General features: G+C 40.3%; 3 protein-coding genes and 1 non-coding gene across 6 annotated transcripts; 2 read left to right on the top strand and 2 right to left on the bottom strand.

Annotated features, from left to right (window-relative positions):
• Positions 1 to 129: 129 nt before the first annotated feature.
• On the bottom strand, positions 130 to 6,370 carry LOC4337181 (probable cyclic nucleotide-gated ion channel 6). 3 transcript variants are annotated; one of them, XM_015780399.3, is made up of 10 exons: positions 6,201 to 6,370; positions 5,919 to 6,034; positions 5,530 to 5,680; positions 5,142 to 5,231; positions 3,704 to 4,286; positions 3,351 to 3,563; positions 2,601 to 2,890; positions 1,462 to 1,573; positions 1,144 to 1,380; positions 130 to 1,060 (listed from the first exon to the last, which is right to left on the bottom strand). In XM_015780399.3, exons 4-10 carry the CDS (start codon positions 5,198 to 5,200, stop codon positions 380 to 382), a joined length of 2,175 nt encoding a protein of 724 aa, XP_015635885.1. In that variant the 5' UTR covers positions 5,201 to 5,231; positions 5,530 to 5,680; positions 5,919 to 6,034; positions 6,201 to 6,370; the 3' UTR covers positions 130 to 379. The 3 variants fall into 3 exon arrangements, with proteins under 3 accessions (XP_015635885.1, XP_015635888.1, XP_015635886.1); XM_015780402.3 differs by having other exon boundaries at positions 5,942 to 6,034; XM_015780400.3 differs by lacking the exon at positions 5,919 to 6,034.
• A 1,538-nt stretch (positions 6,371 to 7,908) lies between these two features.
• On the top strand, positions 7,909 to 11,998 carry LOC4337180 (1-aminocyclopropane-1-carboxylate oxidase). Its single transcript, XM_015779807.3, has 3 exons — positions 7,909 to 8,428; positions 9,983 to 10,304; positions 11,410 to 11,998. Exons 1-3 carry the CDS (start codon positions 8,034 to 8,036, stop codon positions 11,671 to 11,673), a joined length of 981 nt encoding a protein of 326 aa, XP_015635293.1. The 5' UTR covers positions 7,909 to 8,033; the 3' UTR covers positions 11,674 to 11,998.
• Positions 11,778 to 11,851, top strand: TRNAE-UUC (transfer RNA glutamic acid (anticodon UUC)). The gene has a single exon. It is a non-coding gene; the product is annotated as a tRNA-Glu (tRNA).
• Positions 11,999 to 12,372: 374 nt separating the features above from the next.
• On the bottom strand, positions 12,373 to 17,540 carry LOC4337178 (beta-ketoacyl-[acyl-carrier-protein] synthase III A, chloroplastic). Its single transcript, XM_015781604.2, has 8 exons — positions 16,979 to 17,540; positions 15,981 to 16,129; positions 15,283 to 15,419; positions 13,915 to 14,017; positions 13,696 to 13,814; positions 13,429 to 13,493; positions 13,133 to 13,349; positions 12,373 to 13,062 (listed from the first exon to the last, which is right to left on the bottom strand). Exons 1-8 carry the CDS (start codon positions 17,191 to 17,193, stop codon positions 12,841 to 12,843), a joined length of 1,227 nt encoding a protein of 408 aa, XP_015637090.2. The 5' UTR covers positions 17,194 to 17,540; the 3' UTR covers positions 12,373 to 12,840.
• Between the last annotated feature and the right edge of the window lie 1,410 nt (positions 17,541 to 18,950).

The raw sequence follows: 18,950 nt of genomic DNA, 5'->3' as shown, positions 1-18,950 counted from the left end.
TTTCGCTCATGAAAACATGGCAAATTTCGTAGCCTCCACACTCCATTCACGAGATGAGAGGAATAAATCGAAAGATAAGCACATCGACAGCAGCAAACCCAACCTGAAGTAAACACAAACACAAGAGGATTTAAACTTCTGCATAACTTCTTTTTCTTTTTTCCGAAAGGAACTTCTGCTTAATTTCTGTATGCTATAGATGGGATTTAGCAGTGCAAGACTAAAGTACATGTACTCCGTGATGGTTCTTGCGTGGTTACAAACTTACAGGGCTTTTACAAGCAAAAACTCTGCTGGCTGTTTTTGAATTTTGTACATAATCTACATGATGCCTCCAATCCACAACTTAATACATGCAATTTCAGTGTGTTTCTTCTTGTTAGTCAGCTTCATCGACGGCAAAATCTGGTTCTGGAGGCTTTGGCAATCTCACAATTGTCGGGCTGGCCCTGCTTCTGAGCCTGTGAACTCCTCGGAGTGCATTAGCTGCAAAGCGAGATGCGTAGATGGTTGCTGCGAGGCTAGGGTGGTGGCTGCTGCTGCTTTGCCGGTTTGCAGCCTCTTCTTCCTTGCGATGCTGCTCGGCCATCTTCCTCTTGTAATAGCGGCGCCATGCCGCTTGAATGAAACAGGCCGCCCATGTCCTCCAGTGCTGGGAATAGAACCGGAACGTGTGCTGAACTTGCCTACTGTGGAGCCTCCTGAACTGACTGGCCACAAATTTCAGCTCCTCAGCACACAACGCAAATGCCTCAACCTCAGTAAGAGCTTTCACTGTCCTAGTTGAAGCTGGGAAGTTAGCAGCAGATTTAGGATCCAATGCCCATGTGAGCAGCTCATCACCGCAGAAAGCGCCCTCCTTTAACTGGACCTTGTTAAAGAATCCACTTCGGCCCCCATCGGTGGTCTCACTCTCCAAGCAGCCATGGAGGATGAAATGCATCTCATCCACAGGATCGCCTTCTCTCAAAATGTATTCATTTTCAGTGTATAGTGTAGGCCTTAACCTCTCACATATTGCATCCAGCAATCTTTCGTCCATATTCTCAAACAAAGGTACCTACAAGCAAAAAAGGACAATGCTATTTATCAGCACAAAATTGCTGAAAGGCTTAAAGATACTTGGACACAGATATATCTAACCCTTTTCACTAAACCCAAACAGAGATGGCGCTTAATGTCCCTCCGAAGGTCTTTTGGAAGGGTTTGAACCAAATTTTCTTCATCTACTCCTCTGGTCTCCAACCACCTATAGCGTTCATATCTCCTTACTCGCTCTCTTATTTGAGGAGGCAGTGAACGATGATGCATCCACTGCTCAGCATCACGTTTCTTAACTCTCATCTCTTCAAGCCGTATAGCAACTGATTGAAGGTAGGTCTGGAAAAAAATATTCAGAATAAACCAAAGAAAAAGGACAGAAAATAATTAAGTAGCGCATTTTAGTACCATTTCACTCACCTGCATGTTGCCGATGAGGAGAGCAAAAAGAATTAGCCCAATAACACATATTGCGATAGAGAATAACACCTCTCCAGGATATATGCTTGTTTGAAGCCCTTGACCAAGGGTACTGATGAAAATGGAAACGGAAGTTAGTCATAAGAATGATGGACAATAAATATCAGATATCGACATAGCCATATAGACATATAAGACTTTGGCTTCAGAAATTGATCGTTTGAATACTGACACAATCTTGGGAGGTACAATTTTATCACCAATTTCTGTGGTATGTTACACATCACAAAATTAATTTCATGAGAAAAATAAAAAATGTATATTGAAGCTTTAAAGGTCCACCGTCCATAAAACCTAAACAAGTTTCACCGGTTCTAAGATCATGTGTCAAGGGAGTACAAACAAAATGACTAACTCTAGAACACATATTTAGATACCAAAAAAAAAAAAAGGTCCCAGTTCCTAGACCTATGTTCCTCCTCAAGCTTGCCCCCATTGGTTACCAGGAATGTGGGAAACTGCCAACTACTGCTACTGCTACTATTACTAGGCAGCTTGGATTGGTAGAAATTTAGGAACGAAAAAAATTAGTCATTAAAATCAATAAATTTAGTTTAAAGCACTAAGGTGCAAATAGACTAAATTTAAAGTATCAGCCTTATTACTAATAATACGGCTTGTACAAGACCTAGTTAACAATTTAGCTCTAACCCATGTGAATATTTTTGTTGTTTTAAAAAGAACACAATCACCTATCATGCTCAAATTAAAATTATATCTATTCATTCTCTGTATGCCACGCCATCCAACACAGCGCACAATCATTTGATGTGCTCAGTGGCACTGATTCCACTACGGTTGGATAGGTAGTCAATGGACTTATCATGCTAGCCCTAATTCCCTCGCAATACTCCAGTTCCAGTTTATCAGAATCGGCGTGATGCATAAAATGAAATGTTGCAGAACACAGCAACAGCATCCTTGGTATATTTTTGTCCCTTTAGAGTTTAGAAAGTGGTGAATAATGGAATTTACACACACTAAGGCCAGCAAAGCCTTGCATTTCATAAATAAGCATTCTGCATCACGAGATATTTCTCATACAACAGTCATCAGATAGATCAAGTATTCTCCATTACCTTAGATTTTGTAGCCCCCACCAGAAGCAATAGCAGATTTTAGAGATAAAATTTCCTGGACGAAGTATTCCAGACACCAGCGCTTGTTCAAAAATACCAAATTGGAAAGAATTAGTACTGCATGCACTGAGAAGTTCTGTTCTCTTACTAAGCCAACTGGTATAGTTGCCAGTATGATTATCACTACAGTACAGGTAGCTTTTATTACAGCCATCATTGCTATGACAGTTCGAGCGCCAGCAAGAATCTTCCCGCTCTATGGTCAAAAAATACCACAAAGTACCAACATTCTGCACCACAAAGTTTAAATGAAAAGGTACAATATGTCAGGGAAATGTGATTCTCTACAACATTCTACGAGATAATGTTAATGAACCTCCTGTGTTAAAAAAAAAAGATAATGTTAATGAACAATGCTGCAAATTTTTTTAATAAAAATACTGTTGGCAACAATAACCGGCGAAAAGTATCTAAACTTGGTAGCATGAAGAAATACAAAATTTCTAAATAAATAGGCACAGAGTGTATTTGTTTTTAATCTAACAAATATAGAAAATTTCGAAGAGTACTATTCAATGCTACAAGTCCAAGACAAGAATACAAGATCCGCAAACAATGGAGAAGTCAGAAATCAACTCTGTTAATAGTCCAGGTTCTCATCATATCGTAAAAGAAGGAAAATAAAATAACATTTTGATAATGCCCTCCAGATGAAGACACTAACAGCTGAAGATACATACAAGCACTTACATGACCAGCCAGCATAAACCATAGAAGATAGTAAGCAGCACCAAGCCAAGCAGTTTCAATGAAAACACCAGCCGTCCTTTTCAAATCTTTGGTCACAGGGAAAATCCGTAGCAACCTTGGAATATATTGAAACAATACAACCCAAACCAATGCATTTTTTGTTGACGGTACATCTGGACCATCCAAAGTATGGAGATATCTCCAAACAACAATCTGTTGATTAAGAAAGATAGTTCAAAGAAAACAGGAAAAGAAATGCTTAAAACAATGAAGTAGAGTAATACAAATCATATCTAACAAAAGCATATGCATATGATACTACAAGTTGTGATACAAACAATGAAGGAATGTACCTGTGGAAGTGGTAGCAAAGCAAAGAAGTCCATTACAAAATAACTCTTTAAGTACCGAATAGCAATCCTCATTGGATCAATCACAAGCTCACCAGTTCCAAACACTCGAGAAGATGGAGCAACATAAGCAGTGCGAAATTGAAGAAATACACGTATAAGATAGACCAGATCCAGAATTGTTCGTATTATTGTTGATGTCACTGCCAATTTTTTATCAATACCAATGCAACTGGACTTGTCGTCGCCGTCGATAATGGGTAGGAAGAAAAATAGTGGATCCACGGCAACAGCAAAAACACATGATAGGAAGCAAAACCAATTCATTTGAAAGAGAAACTTTTCCTGGGGATCAAATATAGTCTTCTTAAAAGATTTAAGATCTTCCGCAAAAGCTGTCTTAGGAGCACCAGATGTAAGTGATTGCCGAAGTGATTTAAGTCTTCCAGAACCCTTTCTCACCCCTGACAAGAAAGATCTTACGGGATTAAATGAATCATAACCAAAACTAGGCATGCTAAACTTCAGGGTGCTCCTCCCTCCCACTTCAGAAGGTACAGATGACCTAGGGCTTGACTCATCCAATCTGCAGAATTATTTGGATATGATTAAGAAAATCACAACAGTAAAACAAGAACAGCAATGTTGTACACACAGTAATAATTGTCAAACATATAACATTTGATAGAAACATGAAACTGTCCTTTTACACTGAACCATTCTAGCAGGAAGGACCAAAGGAGCACTTAAATGCACTGGGCAATTCTCGGGTTAGATTTGGTGTTTTTGTTCAAGAAACACAAGATTAGGCAACCCTGACAGAAAAAACCGAAGTACTACCTATACAACCTAAGAAAATATGTATGCGAAGAATGGTAAACAAAGACACATAATAGGGCCGTCAACGAGCCGAGCATGACTGCCTAGGCTCGAGCTCAACACAAGCTCAAAACGAGCCTATGTAATCTTCGAGCTTCCAAGTAGAAACGTTTGGCTTGACTTCAATCTTGGCTACCGTGTTTGGCTCATGAACAGTATAATGTATATTTTATGGATAATCTCTTGGTAAGCAAAATTGATTTCTAGTTAATTACATTAATAAAAGAGAAGAAAAGGGACTAAGATAATATGATGCCAATACATGCTAATTCATTGTGCGGAACTGCTGTTGGTACACACTAATGTGTATTTGATCTACTAATTTATCAAATAAACAATAAAAGTTATGTAGAGACATGCTCATTTGGAGCTCGAGTTCGACTCTTTGGCTGAGGCTTGGGCTCACTCGTGATTATGCTGTGGACGTAACAAAGTTAGTTTTACAACAAAAGATTTCCGTTTTATACAGGAGAAAGGACAAAAACTACTGGAAAGTGACAAGATAACATTTGTATAAGGTGTTCAAACATAGGAAAACTGCTTTTAAGGTAAATGAAAGAACCTCTTAAACATTTCTCTTTGTCCGTCGATGTATTGAGCTTTGTGCGCAGAATCAAACATTGTCGCACAGGAAGGTTGCACAAAGCAAGTCCTGTTAAATGTGCCAAAGTATTATCAACAAAATAGTTTAATTGTGATAGCTAATGTAAATATGATTATATACACAAAACTATTGGCAGAACCACCTAAGAGAATATTGAAAGGTAACTCATAGAATTTAACATGACAGTAGAAGGGTCAATGGTGAAGTAGAAATAGTTTAGATTGACTCCACGAATTTCTGTATAAGTGAATGCTTGGATTTAATTGCACAAAGATATATGTTGAAGTACATGATATCTTTCACAGGTTGTAACTTATAAAAAAGGCATAAGTGGAAGCAGCAATACCTGTCAAACAAGAATCAAATGTACTGGAATTGGACAAAATAATAGTGCACAGCTCCAAGAACTGCAAATCAAGCAATCATTTATGAAATGTGCATTCATTTCCACTTTAAGTCATGCTGTGAGAAGCCGCCCTTGGTCCAAGCGTGATACCCTGATCCAAATTGAGCAGATACGCAGAATCAGTATAAGCAGAAGCAAAAGAAAAACACGCACATGGTACAGGGGATTGTTGTGTAAGCATCGTGCAGTCACAACTCACAACCGTCGGAGTGGTAAAACTAAAATTAGGAAACCATACGAACAAGAACTAAATATAGCAAACTCGAGCGACCTGCTATACAAGCAAACATATATAAATATGCATGATCACCAAGCTATAGTCTCCGTACCAATGGAAAGTTAGAAACTAAACCTCCTTTCACTAGCAAAGGAAAAATGAAAGTAGCGGAAGCCGCGTCCACCCGCCTCGCGCGCGTCCTCCCCCTCCGTCCCAATTGATCCAGATCTACACGCGCAGAGGAAGTTCACGGATCAAGACTCCCCGAACGCGAGCACGCACAACAAGCAGATCGAAGCAACTACCACCAATTCTGACACGAGCTATCCCCAAAAAAACACGAGAAATTGAGGACGGGGGAGATGATGGTGACGATGGCAGGTTGCTGGCTCACCTGCGACCCGCGGAGGAGGCGCGGATGGGCGGCCGAGGCGAGACGGGGCCAAGCCGGCGGCGAGCACGAGAGGGGAGCAACCGCTGCTTCGCGGCAAGTTGGGGGCGCAGCGAGAAGGGGAGGTAGGCAGCCGCTCGCACGGGGAAGACGAGGCGAGACGAGAGGCAGTCAACGAACGAGGCCTCGTCTGTCTGTCGCGGTGTCGCCTCTCGTCTCGTCCTGGCTCCGCCTGCTGTGTTGGACTTGGGCCGACTTTCAAGAGAAGCGTCGACGGGACAAGGCCCAACCGTGCAGATAGGTAGAGGGCGGTTGGCCCGAGAAGAGACAATGCGTCGCGGCCTGTTGGAATCCCCTTGAGGGACCTGGGGGGCTAGGGTTGAACTTTAATCACTTCCCTCAACCGGATACAACGCGAGAAGGCTAACGGGCGATCGATCGCTGCCAGTGATCTTTTTTTTCTTTTCCTCTTTTAGTAAGTTTATACATCTAAAATTTACACATCTAAAGTTTATCCACCTAAAATTTGTGAAGCGAATGTTTATAAGTCAAAAGTTTATATACCCGATTCAGGTTCAAATTTAAATTCAAATATTTCATATTTTCCTCTTGTAGTAAGTTTATACACCTAAAGTTTACACATCTTAAGTTTATCCACCTAAAATTTGTAGAGCGAATGTTTATAAGTTAAAAGTTTATATACTCGATTCAAATTCAAATTCAGATTCAAATATTTTATATATAAATATTTCTATACACAAAGTTTATACGTGCAAAGTTTACGGTACAAAGTCTGTGCACATGAATGAGAGTATTAGATTTTTTTCCCCTAATTTTCTTTTACTTTTTTTTTGAAATTTATGATGTAATAGAAAAGTAAAAAAGAGAGATGAAAGAGGAGTATTTAGGGGGGAGGGGCGGGTGATCGCTAGGAGGAGAGGGAAGCGATCACCCGCCCACTAGCAATACCCGGTATAACACGTTCTTTATCTTTCAAAACAAGTGTAAATATAGTCATGCGATAGTATTGAGGCCGGTTTCTTCTAATGTGACATCTACGCGATGTGTGTTGACTTAAGTCACCGTCCTCCGTAACGATTTTATGGTAAGGAAAAACGATAAGGCCCACATACGAGGTAGTGAAGGAATAAGGGAAGCATGTTTCACTGGCGTATAAGGTCCATCTTTTTTTTTTAAGCTAGAGTGACGTCAGCTAAAACAAGTCTTAATATTATTTTAAGATCTCGTTAACACTCCCCGCAAAAAAAATCGCGTTAACACTAGTATTACAACATGAGATGATGAGAAATATGTTGTACCTAATTTTATGGTTAATGGACACGATTTAATCTAGACTCTAACAAAAGAGACGTAAGGTGAACTTACCATACTAGTTTGCATTCCACAAAATTCATATAGTGGAATGTACCACTTCAAAAAATACGGCTTTCGAAATCTGCAACAGCGAAGTTCATCTTAGCTGTTCGCACTCCACAAGCAGCAGTTCCTCCTCGAACAGCTTTTTTTTTTTTTTTGAACACTCCTCAAACAGGTTGATTGGTCATTTGCACATTAAGGAGCAGCCGCCGCACTGTAGTACGTGGTAGTAGTACTAACCATTGGTCGGTTCCCTTAGAAAGAAATTTGCCAATTTGCCAATTGCATCAGGATCACTCTCGTCTTCTTCGCTGTTGTTTTGTCCCTCTCTATCGCGGATAGAGACATCGCGACTGGACTGTCTATCACCGGCATCTCCGAGTCTCTCCCTAAAAGATCCTCTGCTCGACTGCTCGCTTCCATAAATCGCGAAGATCAGAGTAAAGCTTGCACAGAGCCATGGCAGCTACCAACAACGTCGGCGCGGGCGCGCTCCCCGTCGTGGACCTGGCGCCGTTCTTGGCCACCGGCGACGACGAGGGCGGCGTCGCCCGCGCCAGCGCCAGCGCCACCGGTGCCGTGCGCGAGGCGTGCCGGGACTACGGGTTCTTCCGCGCCGTCAACCACGGCGTGCCGGCCGAGTTGATGGCGCGCGCGCTCGAGCTGTCGGCCGCGTTCTTCGCGCTGCCGGACGAGGAGAAGGCCAAGGCCCGGCCGGTCGAGGGCTCCGAGGCGCCCCTCCCTGCCGGCTACGCGCGGCAGCCGGCGCACTCCGCTGACAAGAACGAGTACCTGCTGGCCTTTGACCCTCAGCTCGGCTTCAATCTGTACCCCGATGAGCCATCAGGATTCAGGTCACATCAAGAACTCAAAACTGCAATAACTCGCCTGAAGTTATGAGAAACTCTTTTAAAGATTAGTTGATCATCCACCCATTTCTTACATACCAAATAAATAGTTATATTTTTTAAAAAAGAAATTAACAAGATACAGTTTGTGCGTTGATATATTACATACTAGGTAAAATCCCGCGCATTGCTGTGGAAATTTAGTATGATAACAAAAAAAAACATGTAAGATAGTTAGATAACACCAGATTAAGTAAATTAATGTGGTTTATGATAATTTAAATTTAAATAGTATGTAGAATGGTGATTCAAACGTAAAAAGTAAGGTGGTATGACTTTATGGAAGAAGAAAAGTAGGGAGATAGTTTGGACCGTAAATTAATCATCTAAAGGCTAAAAACAATTGATGTGATATGACTTAATTAGAGGAAAAAAGAGAAAGATAATTTAGACCATAAAATAATCATTTAAGCACTAACTAAGTGAGGATGAACTACTTCATCCGTTTCACAATGTAAGTCATTCTAACATTTTTCACATTCATATTGATGTTAATGAATCTAGATAGATATATATGTCTAGATTCATTAACATCAATATGAATGTGGGAAATGCTAAAATGGCTAACATTGTGAAACGGAGAGAGTATATAAGTATATATGATATCATAAAACATAATAAAGATATACATTGAAACATTATGTGAATTATGTTGGATGATAATTTAACATGTTTGTATTTGAAAATCTCTTAAATTATAAAAACTATAAAGATATAGCATGTTTGCATGATGTTTAAATGTGATGATCGTTAGTGGATGATGATGTGGCATTATATTAATTAGTGGATGATGATGTGGCATCTTGTTAATGGATTATGATGTGGCATCTTTTTATGTTAAGCTTAATGAGTTAGTGGGGGATAACTTTATAATAAGATAGGATTAACATATACTAGAAAAAATGCCAGCCTATTTTAATCTTATTATTATTCACTGTGAGAATTCGTTTGGATATATATATATATTTGTCTAGAAAATCATGTCAAGTTTGCATGTGAGTTTTTTTTTAAATAGATTTCTTATCGTTATATATTTCCAAAAACAAATGAACTTCAAACCTGATTCAAATACGGATCTATATTTCTAAAAGCGAACGAACTAAGAAACCGACTCATGCACATACACAGATAACGTACCAAAAGTGCCGGTAAAAATATCTTTAATTTTTATAATAGTAGGGATAGGGATATATATTAAAATATTTTTTTATAACTACTCCCTCCGTTTCATGTTATAAGACTTTCTAGCATTGTCCATATTCATATAGATGTTAATGAATCTAGGCACACATATATGTCTAGATTCATTATTAACATATATATGAATATGAGCAATGCTAGAAAGTCTTATAATATGAAACAGAGGTAGTATTTAGTTAATATTAAAAAATGGTTGGACGTATACCCAAAAGATTAGAATACATCTCCCTGAAAATTGTTGCTTTCTACCTAAAAGATCCGTCGTTTTCGTCATCATTTCTAAAAGAAACTGTTCATCAGGGAGGCATTATATGAGTTGTACGGCAAGCTCACGGAGCTGGGCGTGCTCATCCAGGAGATCCTGAACAAGTGCATGGGCCTCCCGCCGGGCTTCCTCAAGGAGTACAACGGCGACCGCAGCTTCGACTTCATTGCGGCGCTGCGCTACTCCCCGGCGACGGCGGAGGAGAACAACGGCGTCAGCGAGCACGAGGACGGCAACTGCATCACCTTCGTTCTCCAGGACGGCGTTGGCGGCCTCGAGGTCCTCAAGGATGGCGCCTGGGTCCCCGTCGACCCCGTCGAGGGCAGCATCATCGTCAACATCGGCGACGTCATACAGGTGACTGCACAACACTACTATATTCAAAGTTTTATATAGAATGAGTAGTAATTTGGATCACATTTTACTGTCAAAGTTTTATTTTAAACCTTACTTAAACCGATTTTTTAAAATTTTAAACAGTGTTTGAAACCATAGGTTCCCAACACACACTGTGCATACGGAAAGCGGAGCAGTCTATTAGCGCGTGATTAATTAAGTATTAGCTATTTTTTTTAAAAAAATAGATCAATATGATTTTTTTAAGCAACTTTCGTATCAAAACTTTTTTTTAAAAAAAACACACACCGTTTAGCAGTTTGAAAAGCATGCGCGTGGAAAATGAGGCGGATGAGCTGGGAACCGGTAGTTCCAAACACAGCCTAGGTAATTTTATTAGTTTTACAGTGTGGATCATCCAACTCTCTTTTTTAGCTTTGTATAAGCTTATGGTAAAGATATGGCATGCAGAGTTTGTCATGTGTCGAAACCAATGTATTTGGGATTATTGATGTGCACTAAAAAAACTTACTTGGGATGATCCAAACTAGAACAATAGCAAAATTACCTAGTTCTGGATATATGGATGTCTTAAAATAAAACTTTGGCAGCAAAGGTGGCTCACATTGCTAGTCACTCTTTTATTTATGCACTGTTAGTTCACTGCTGGAGAATCGCTTTTTAGTCCCAAGGTTGGGAACCCCCTATAGTTCTGGTTTTCTAACCGGGACTACGAATCCGGGACTAAAAATGTCTATTTTTAGTCTCGGTTGAAATAACGTGGGAAACTGATTTGTAGTCCTGGTTGGTATAAACAACCGGGACTAAAAATCTGATCTTTAGTCCCGGTTGTTTATACCAACCGGGATTAAAAATACTAGGAGACCTGCCACGTCGTGCTAATGAATAAACCGGTACAAAAGATGATCTTTAATCCCGGTTGGTAACATTAATCGGGACTAAAGATCATTGCACTTTTAAACCGGGACTAAAAATGATTTTTACTCTCGGTGTTTTAAGCAACCGGGACTATTGTTGTTTTTAGGCAACCGATTAAAGATGGTTTCTCTAGTAGTGGTTTGAGAGTGATGTTGCCGTTCATTTGTCTACTGATATGATTGTTAAGGTGCTGACCAACGGCAAGATGAAGAGCGCGACGCACCGGGTGGTGAGGAAGCCGGCGGTGCACAGGCACTCGCTGGTCTTCTTCTTCAACGTTCACGGCGACAGATGGGTTGAGCCGCTGCCGGAGTACACGGAGAAGATCGGGGAGGCGCCGCGGTACAGGAGGTTCCTGTACAGCGAGTACCAGCAGCTGCGGATGAGGAACAAGACCCACCCGCCGTCAAGGCCCGAGGACGTCGTTCACATCACCCACTACGCGATCTAAGTCTCAAGTGTCACAAAAAGAAATAAGGCCAGGCCACTGATGCGTTGAAAGTAGATTCATCATCAATATTAGTAAATTATTATGCTACCTAATAGTATCACATTTCCATTGTCGTCTAGTCCGGTTAGGATACCTGGCTTTCACCCAGGCGACCCGGGTTCAAATCCCGGCAATGGAATCATTTTTTTCAGTGTTTTTTTTTCCTTGCTTCATTTGTCTTGACTGCATGATCAAATTCTTCTGTATCTGTATCCCTTAAACAGTTCAACTTTCTTTGTTTTTGTCTTGACTACATGATCCAATTTCCGCCGGTCACATTTCATCTCATCATCTTTATCAGCGTAGCCAATTCTTTTGTCTCCCTTTAACAGTTCAACTTCTTGGCAATACGTTTTACACAGTGATAAAACTGAAAGTTCAAACTTCTTTTGTTTACGTGAAACAGTTACTATATTAAATTACAAAAGAAAATTGTAAAGAGATTGTACAGAGTTATCTACCATGTTTACACTATGATAGAACATTTAACGGAAAGTTCAACTTCTTGGCAATACCATGTTTACACAATTACACTACGATAGAACTGAAAGGGCTTATACTGAAATGCCGGTAATAACAGGAGAGAGAGAACTGTAACGTCAAAAGTAACAAATATTGAAGAGAAAATGTTCTAGAGTGTAACAAGTGAAAGCAACAAACTCCAAACAAATAAGAAGCATTCATTCAGGATTGACCTACAACAAACATCCATCACTTTCTTACATGCTTATTATCAGTGCCAGAACGCTGACCACAGTTCAATTAAAATTTTTCAGGGCGCACCCTGTTAAGAAGGCCCAGTAACTTTACAATATTAATATTCCCTCAAGGCCAGCTAAGTTCAATCCCGGATTTAAATATTTCTACGCATCGCTTGAACTACAAAGAGCTAGTAGTACAATCCAGACTTGTTACCACACTGACAGCCAAGCTGTGTAACGAGCCAAAGGAATATATGAATAAGGACGCACCACTGTTTCATGTGCAAGCAAAATGACGGAGATTTAACCCAAAAAACAATGTCGGACAGGGAAAGGGCAAATGACCCTGGAAGACTTAAACCTAGGCCACGTACATGAAATCTCGGAACGGTGTTTGGTTGTTGCAAATGTTTACCGCGCGGAATGATTAGCACCATTTGACAATAGCTGAACCCCATGTAAGTCCAGCACCAAAACCTGATGCTGCAATAACATCGCCTGCCTTCACCTTGCCAGCTCGAACAGCCTCATCTAATGCTAATGGAATTGAGGCCGCACTGGTGTTTCCGTAATTAGCAAGATTTGAAATAACTTTGTCAGATGGGATATCCAACCTACTGGCAGCAGCATCAATAATCCGCTGATTAGCCTGTAAAATGGCAGGTCAATTAGATTGATGCTTCCGGTCAAAGTAAATTCATCGATATAAAGATACTCACTTGATGCAGCAACAACCAATCAATACTGGAAGCAGGTAAACCAGCCTCTTCCAATGCCTTCTCAATAGATTGTGGCACACATCGCACAGCAAAGCGAAAAACCTCCTTTCCATTCATTTCAATGTTGGAGAAGGTTGCCTTTTTAGGTGGGAAGCTAGGGACACCATTGGTCTTCGACAGGATAGACTCAACATGCGACGAGACACAATTTAAGTGCCTAAAATAGGTAAACAGAGAAATTAATAAGACATGGTAGCAGAAATGTGATCTCAGTTAAATATTAAAAGAAGTCACACTTTTGTCCGTTGCCATCACTTTGAACGCAAAAACCTAGCAAGCCATCTTCATCAGCACTGCATGCCTGAAAAACTGTGAATTAAATAACTTGCAAAAGATTGTGTACAATGCGTACCACTATACAGTTGCAATATATAAATTATCATGTTTGCCCAACAATGGTCTATGAAAACCAACTTAAGCATGGGACGCTCATACTTAGTACGGAGTAATAATTTGGTGGATAGTGGAAAGCATATCGATATTTCAGCAAAAGTAACAAATACCTGAACCAAAACAGCACCAGCAGCATCACCAAAGAGGATGCATGTACCTCTGTCTGTCCAATCCACAAATTGTGAAAGAGCATCGGCACCAATTACTAGAATATTCCGGATGCCTCCACCTACGAAATTGTCATATATTAATCGAACAAGGTGACAACAACAACCTCCTGTGAGTGTTTGATAGCCAACAATCCTCACAAGGAAAAAAAAAAGAGTTACCTTTGATAAAACGAGTAGCCGTAATTAAACCAATAATAAACCCACTACATGCAGCAGTGATATCAAAGCCAAATGCATTTGCGCATCCCACCTCCGCCAGCACCTGTTTATATTTTTACCAGATGTTTTTAATGCAAAATTGTGCACATCTTTTTTTAAAAGAACATAAGAGAGCAGTCAAGTTAATAAATCAATATACATTTATGATGGGAATTTATAGTTTTACTGGTAGATGTAGTTCAAAGCGATTAAAATACTAAACAGGCAAGAAAACATAGAAGGAAATAAGAAAGATACAAAGACCGGATTCATTGTGTTATTGTGTATATATTATTTTATAGCTACTCCATCTGATGCTACATATAGGAAGTAATACAAATGTGCAACCAAACATTTTAGTTTGACCATCAGTATGTCAAAAATTATCGAGATTGGTCAAGTGTGTATTGCAGGATATAATATGAAACACACTTTCGTAATATATACTTACCTTCATGTATAACAACATAATACTCCTCTATTCAAGAATATATGATGTTTTGGATACTATCGTGATCTCCAACACCTTGTTGTCGTAACATTTTAATAGCTATGTATAAATTTAATAATATTTTGAATCTTTCCCACAAAAAAACTTCTATGCTACCATTTCACATGATCAATCTCAATTGTTTGTTACATATTAGAGGTCAAAATTTAAGATGTTTGTCTAAAACAGAGAAAACAAGTCAACAGATGGGAGTGTAACAGGAGATATTTTTATGGTCCTATTCCTTGGGAGTACATACATCGTGATTAACAGTAGAATATACCTCTACCACTCAATGTCTCCTAAGGATAAAAAGACTCATAATAGAAAAACTAGTGGTCAGGGAGTAAATATAAAAGTGTCAATCTCCAACATGAAATATATACTAGCAACTGGAGTTGAACAACAATTCATTGAATAAACCTAACGCTAAAGAAAACCCCATTCCACTCTAGTTATGCTATACATTAAAATACAAACAGATGTAGATTATCAAGAATGAGATGACTTTAATCAAAACCAGGAATAAGCAGTAACTCGCACAATACCCACAGGTGGCATACATGTAAAACTAATTAAGAAGTAAATACACACAAGACCATGGTCCATGGGATTGGGGCCAATATCATTACTTTACAGAACATAACATAATTTACATCTAACATACTAATATTCTTACTTGCAATTGGGAATGTCATGCAATTCTGATCTTTGAAGACATATATTAGGTTGAGAGATAATTACTTTCTCTTAATATTTTTAGTAAGTAGTAGTAAGAAAACATGTGAACGATAACTACTACAATATAGTACAATGCTAATGCATATTTCTAGCCATACCTGAGCAGCACCTCCAAACAGATCATCTGGGGTAGACGTGCAAAGGAGAACAAGGTCAACATCATCAGCATTTACTTGAGCCATCTCAAGAGCTTTTTTTGCTGCCTGTACTGAAAGCTCGCGCAGTGTCTCATTTCCTAAACATGAAAACTATAAATTACTCCTGAGAATAAACAAATGAAGCACGCTGCACACCTGAATAGCTATTGATCATAATACGTTCACAACACAAAAGACCAACTTTCAATGGTGTGGTTCACATCTATTGTATTAAAGATAACTAGAATAAATATGTGAAAAGTGCCACGCTGTTTATATACAATCTTGGAACAGTAACAAGATACATGTTTACTGGAGTTTTACTTTGGTAACAGCAAATTATCAAAATTCACTCTTATCTATCTTCGTACATAGTCTGTGAGCCATGGTATCTGAATGATGCTGTTAAGCCTAGACCATAGACACAAAAATGCCTTGTAGCAGAACATATGTTCATCTATAATCTATCAACATTCTTCATAGAATCAACAAGTCCACGATGTAAAAATACTTCAATCATCAATGGTGGTGTGATGTACCAATCAACTATGATGATGTGCCACAAATATTTATTATGCATCCACATAGAGGAGGCACAACTGACGCTAATGAAACTAACTTGTCATGAAACTCGATGGAATAAGGTGAACTAGAAGTACCTGAAAGAACTCGCCTATTCCGAATCCCAGTCCGTGCTGCGATCCATTCATCTGATGTTTCAACTATTTTAGAAAGGTCATCATTTGAAACGCTAAGCGATGGAGTGGCCGATCCGCATCCAATGAGTTTTGAACCCATACCGACGACCCTACAGGTTCCCATTAATTTTATGAGTTCATTCCACAGTCGAAAATAATTTAGACTCCTTAACAAAAAAAGTGCAGATCAACGAGTAAGTCCAACCAGTGCTGTTGGACCAACCATAGCAATAGTGCTGCAATACAGTGAAAGGTACATCAACTGCATCATTTGCCACCACATTTAATGACAATGCTGGTCTATAATAAGAGGAACCATGAGGTACCATTCTTCCGCTATACACGGAAACGGCCTATTCCGGTCACACATAGTAACAATAAACGAGTTGAGGCAAATTCACATCAGCAATGGGGTATCAAAATATCTCAATGGAGTATCAAAATATCAGAGATTCTGAGCAGTTATAGCAATCTGACTACATAAAACTAGTGCATTTCGACAATAAGAAGCCCACATAAACCCCTAGTACAAGATTATAAGGAAAGTCCCGGTGGCACTCCGATCCGACCAACCTAATAAATGAACAATCATCACAGGCAACGGCAAATTTCCCACCTAAAACCCTCTACCACTGAACAACCAAAGCACATTGAGCAGCATGCGTGATTTAAGTCAAAACCCAGGCTAAATCAACAGCATGCCAACTGAAAAATCGCACCATTCTTACAGAAACCAGGGGAAAGCCCCGCAGTACGCACAAAAATCACATTAATGGTAACACCGTTCGCGATCGAACAACACGCAAATGGTACCTTCTGCGCGAGGTGAACGGACTGTAGGATCTCTTTAACTTTTACACAACCAGCCACATCTCGCAGCCAAAGTGCTTAACCACTGGACCACGAGCCACGCGCCCACGCGTGGGGCACACCGGCACAGAGGCACCGCGGGGGTTTACCTGGGGAGGCGGGGCTTGGGGGCCGCCGCGGCGGAGACGACGCCGTCGTCGACGGTGGAGGCGCAGCACCGGAGCTGCGCGGCCGCGGGCCCCGCCAACGCCACGGGAGCGGATCGGAGGAAGCCAACCCGGTGGTGTCCGCCGCAGCCGCGCCCCGCCGCACGCGGGCAGGAGACCGCCAGCCGCGGCGGCGCGAGGCCGGAGGCGGCGACCATACCTGAAAAGCAGCCGGAGATCTCGCGGCGGCCGCGGCCTGGGCTCGGGCTCGGGCGGGGTAGGAGTTCGCGAGCGAGGCAGCGAATCACTCGGTCAATGGCGGCGAGCGGGAGGGGAGGGGAGGAGGGGGGGCATGCGTTGCTGTACGCGAGGGTGGGGGGGAGAAGATGATATAGGCGCGGGCGGGGGAGAGGACGGCGGCGGCGATGGGAACGGTGGGCGGCGGTGATGTCTGCGAGGGTGGGGTGGGTGGGGGCCGCGCGCGAGGGGGTGGTGGGGGGCGAGCTTCGGGAGCTCCGCCCGGAGGAGGGGGGAGGGGGTTTTTTAATGGGAGCGCGAGCGATGTGGGTGATGACTGATGACACAATCTAGGGGCTGGGTTGGCTCAGGTGTTCGGTTTCGCCTTCGGGCACGTTCAACCTCAGGGGGCGTTGCGTGCTTCACCGTGGTTTCTTTTCTTCTTCCCAGTCATGACTTGCCTGCGCGATGAGAAATGTGAGATTGTGACCGTGAGGCGTTCTTTTTTTTTTTTTGGTTACTGCGTCGACTGAGAATAAAAATATGTTAGCAGTAGACATGATATTGTTACATAAAATTCCATAAAATTTTATGGTATATATACATATGTTCTTTTAACATAGCTGATCTATATGTGGATGTATGAGATGTAGATGTACGTTTATTCTCTTCTTTATAAAGTTAAATATAGTACATTAGTAGCACTATTTTTCTAAGCCTACATTATTAGTACGTACATAATTTAATTAGTAATTGTTCTATTGATTATAGTTATATATATGTGCATATGTGCTAATATGGTACCGTCTTAACCCTTACGTATGGTTTGTCTATTATGCATTTAGGTTCTAAACGACCCACGAGTCCACGATGATAATATGGTAGCTACAATGCTAGGGGCTATGTCATGTGATTTTCTAGGTCAGTGATTGACTACTTGTGCTTGTGATTGATAATTTTGCACCGTCACATTTGAATTGATTCCTTGATCATTGACTATAGCCATTGCTTATTGACAAACATTTTCAGGATTTTAAAAATATTTTATATTTAAAAATACTTAGTGTTACTAACTCATGAAATCTTAGACTATTTGGGTTATAGGTTATAAGTAATGGTATATTTTCTTATTGGCTATATCTTTTAGTCATATTTTTTAAGAAGAACAGTTGTTTCGTTTTATGTCCTAAATTTTAATACCTACAGTATAGTTTTTCTAATACACGAGATATAAGAGAATTAGGATAAACAAAATTGATTACGTTCTTGAAATATGAATTATGAGAGATAAAGGTATGATTAAATATGAGATGTAACATAGAGAAAAGAGTAACTAAAATTAAGTAAAAAAAATGTGCCTCCATATTTTTTAACAATACCTTTTTTGTGGGGTTAACAATACATTTCTTTAACTACGTAGTTATATCTAGAACAATAATATGTTTATAAAAGAGGTGCAAATCATTATTTTTTATACGATACTGACAATTACAAGCTACAACATTGAATAACTGTACATCTAGAACAGTGAATTTAGACATTTAAATATATTTTTTACGCATGTGATGAGTTTCTAATGTGAAAACAAACTAGTTTTAACTTTTAAGCTCTCTTTGGAACAAAACGTTCTCAAATTTTGCAGAAATGGTCTTGGAGCTGCAGTCCCTTTTTTTTTCGAGTACAGAAGGGCCGCCAATTCCGATCGTGCGGCCACCAATCGTCACAGGGACACGTGTCC

Source organism: Oryza sativa, chromosome 4, assembly GCF_034140825.1.
Source record: "Oryza sativa Japonica Group chromosome 4, ASM3414082v1".
In the NCBI taxonomy this organism is placed as follows: domain Eukaryota; kingdom Viridiplantae; phylum Streptophyta; class Magnoliopsida; order Poales; family Poaceae; genus Oryza; species Oryza sativa.
This window is presented reverse-complemented; position numbering and strand designations above follow the sequence as displayed.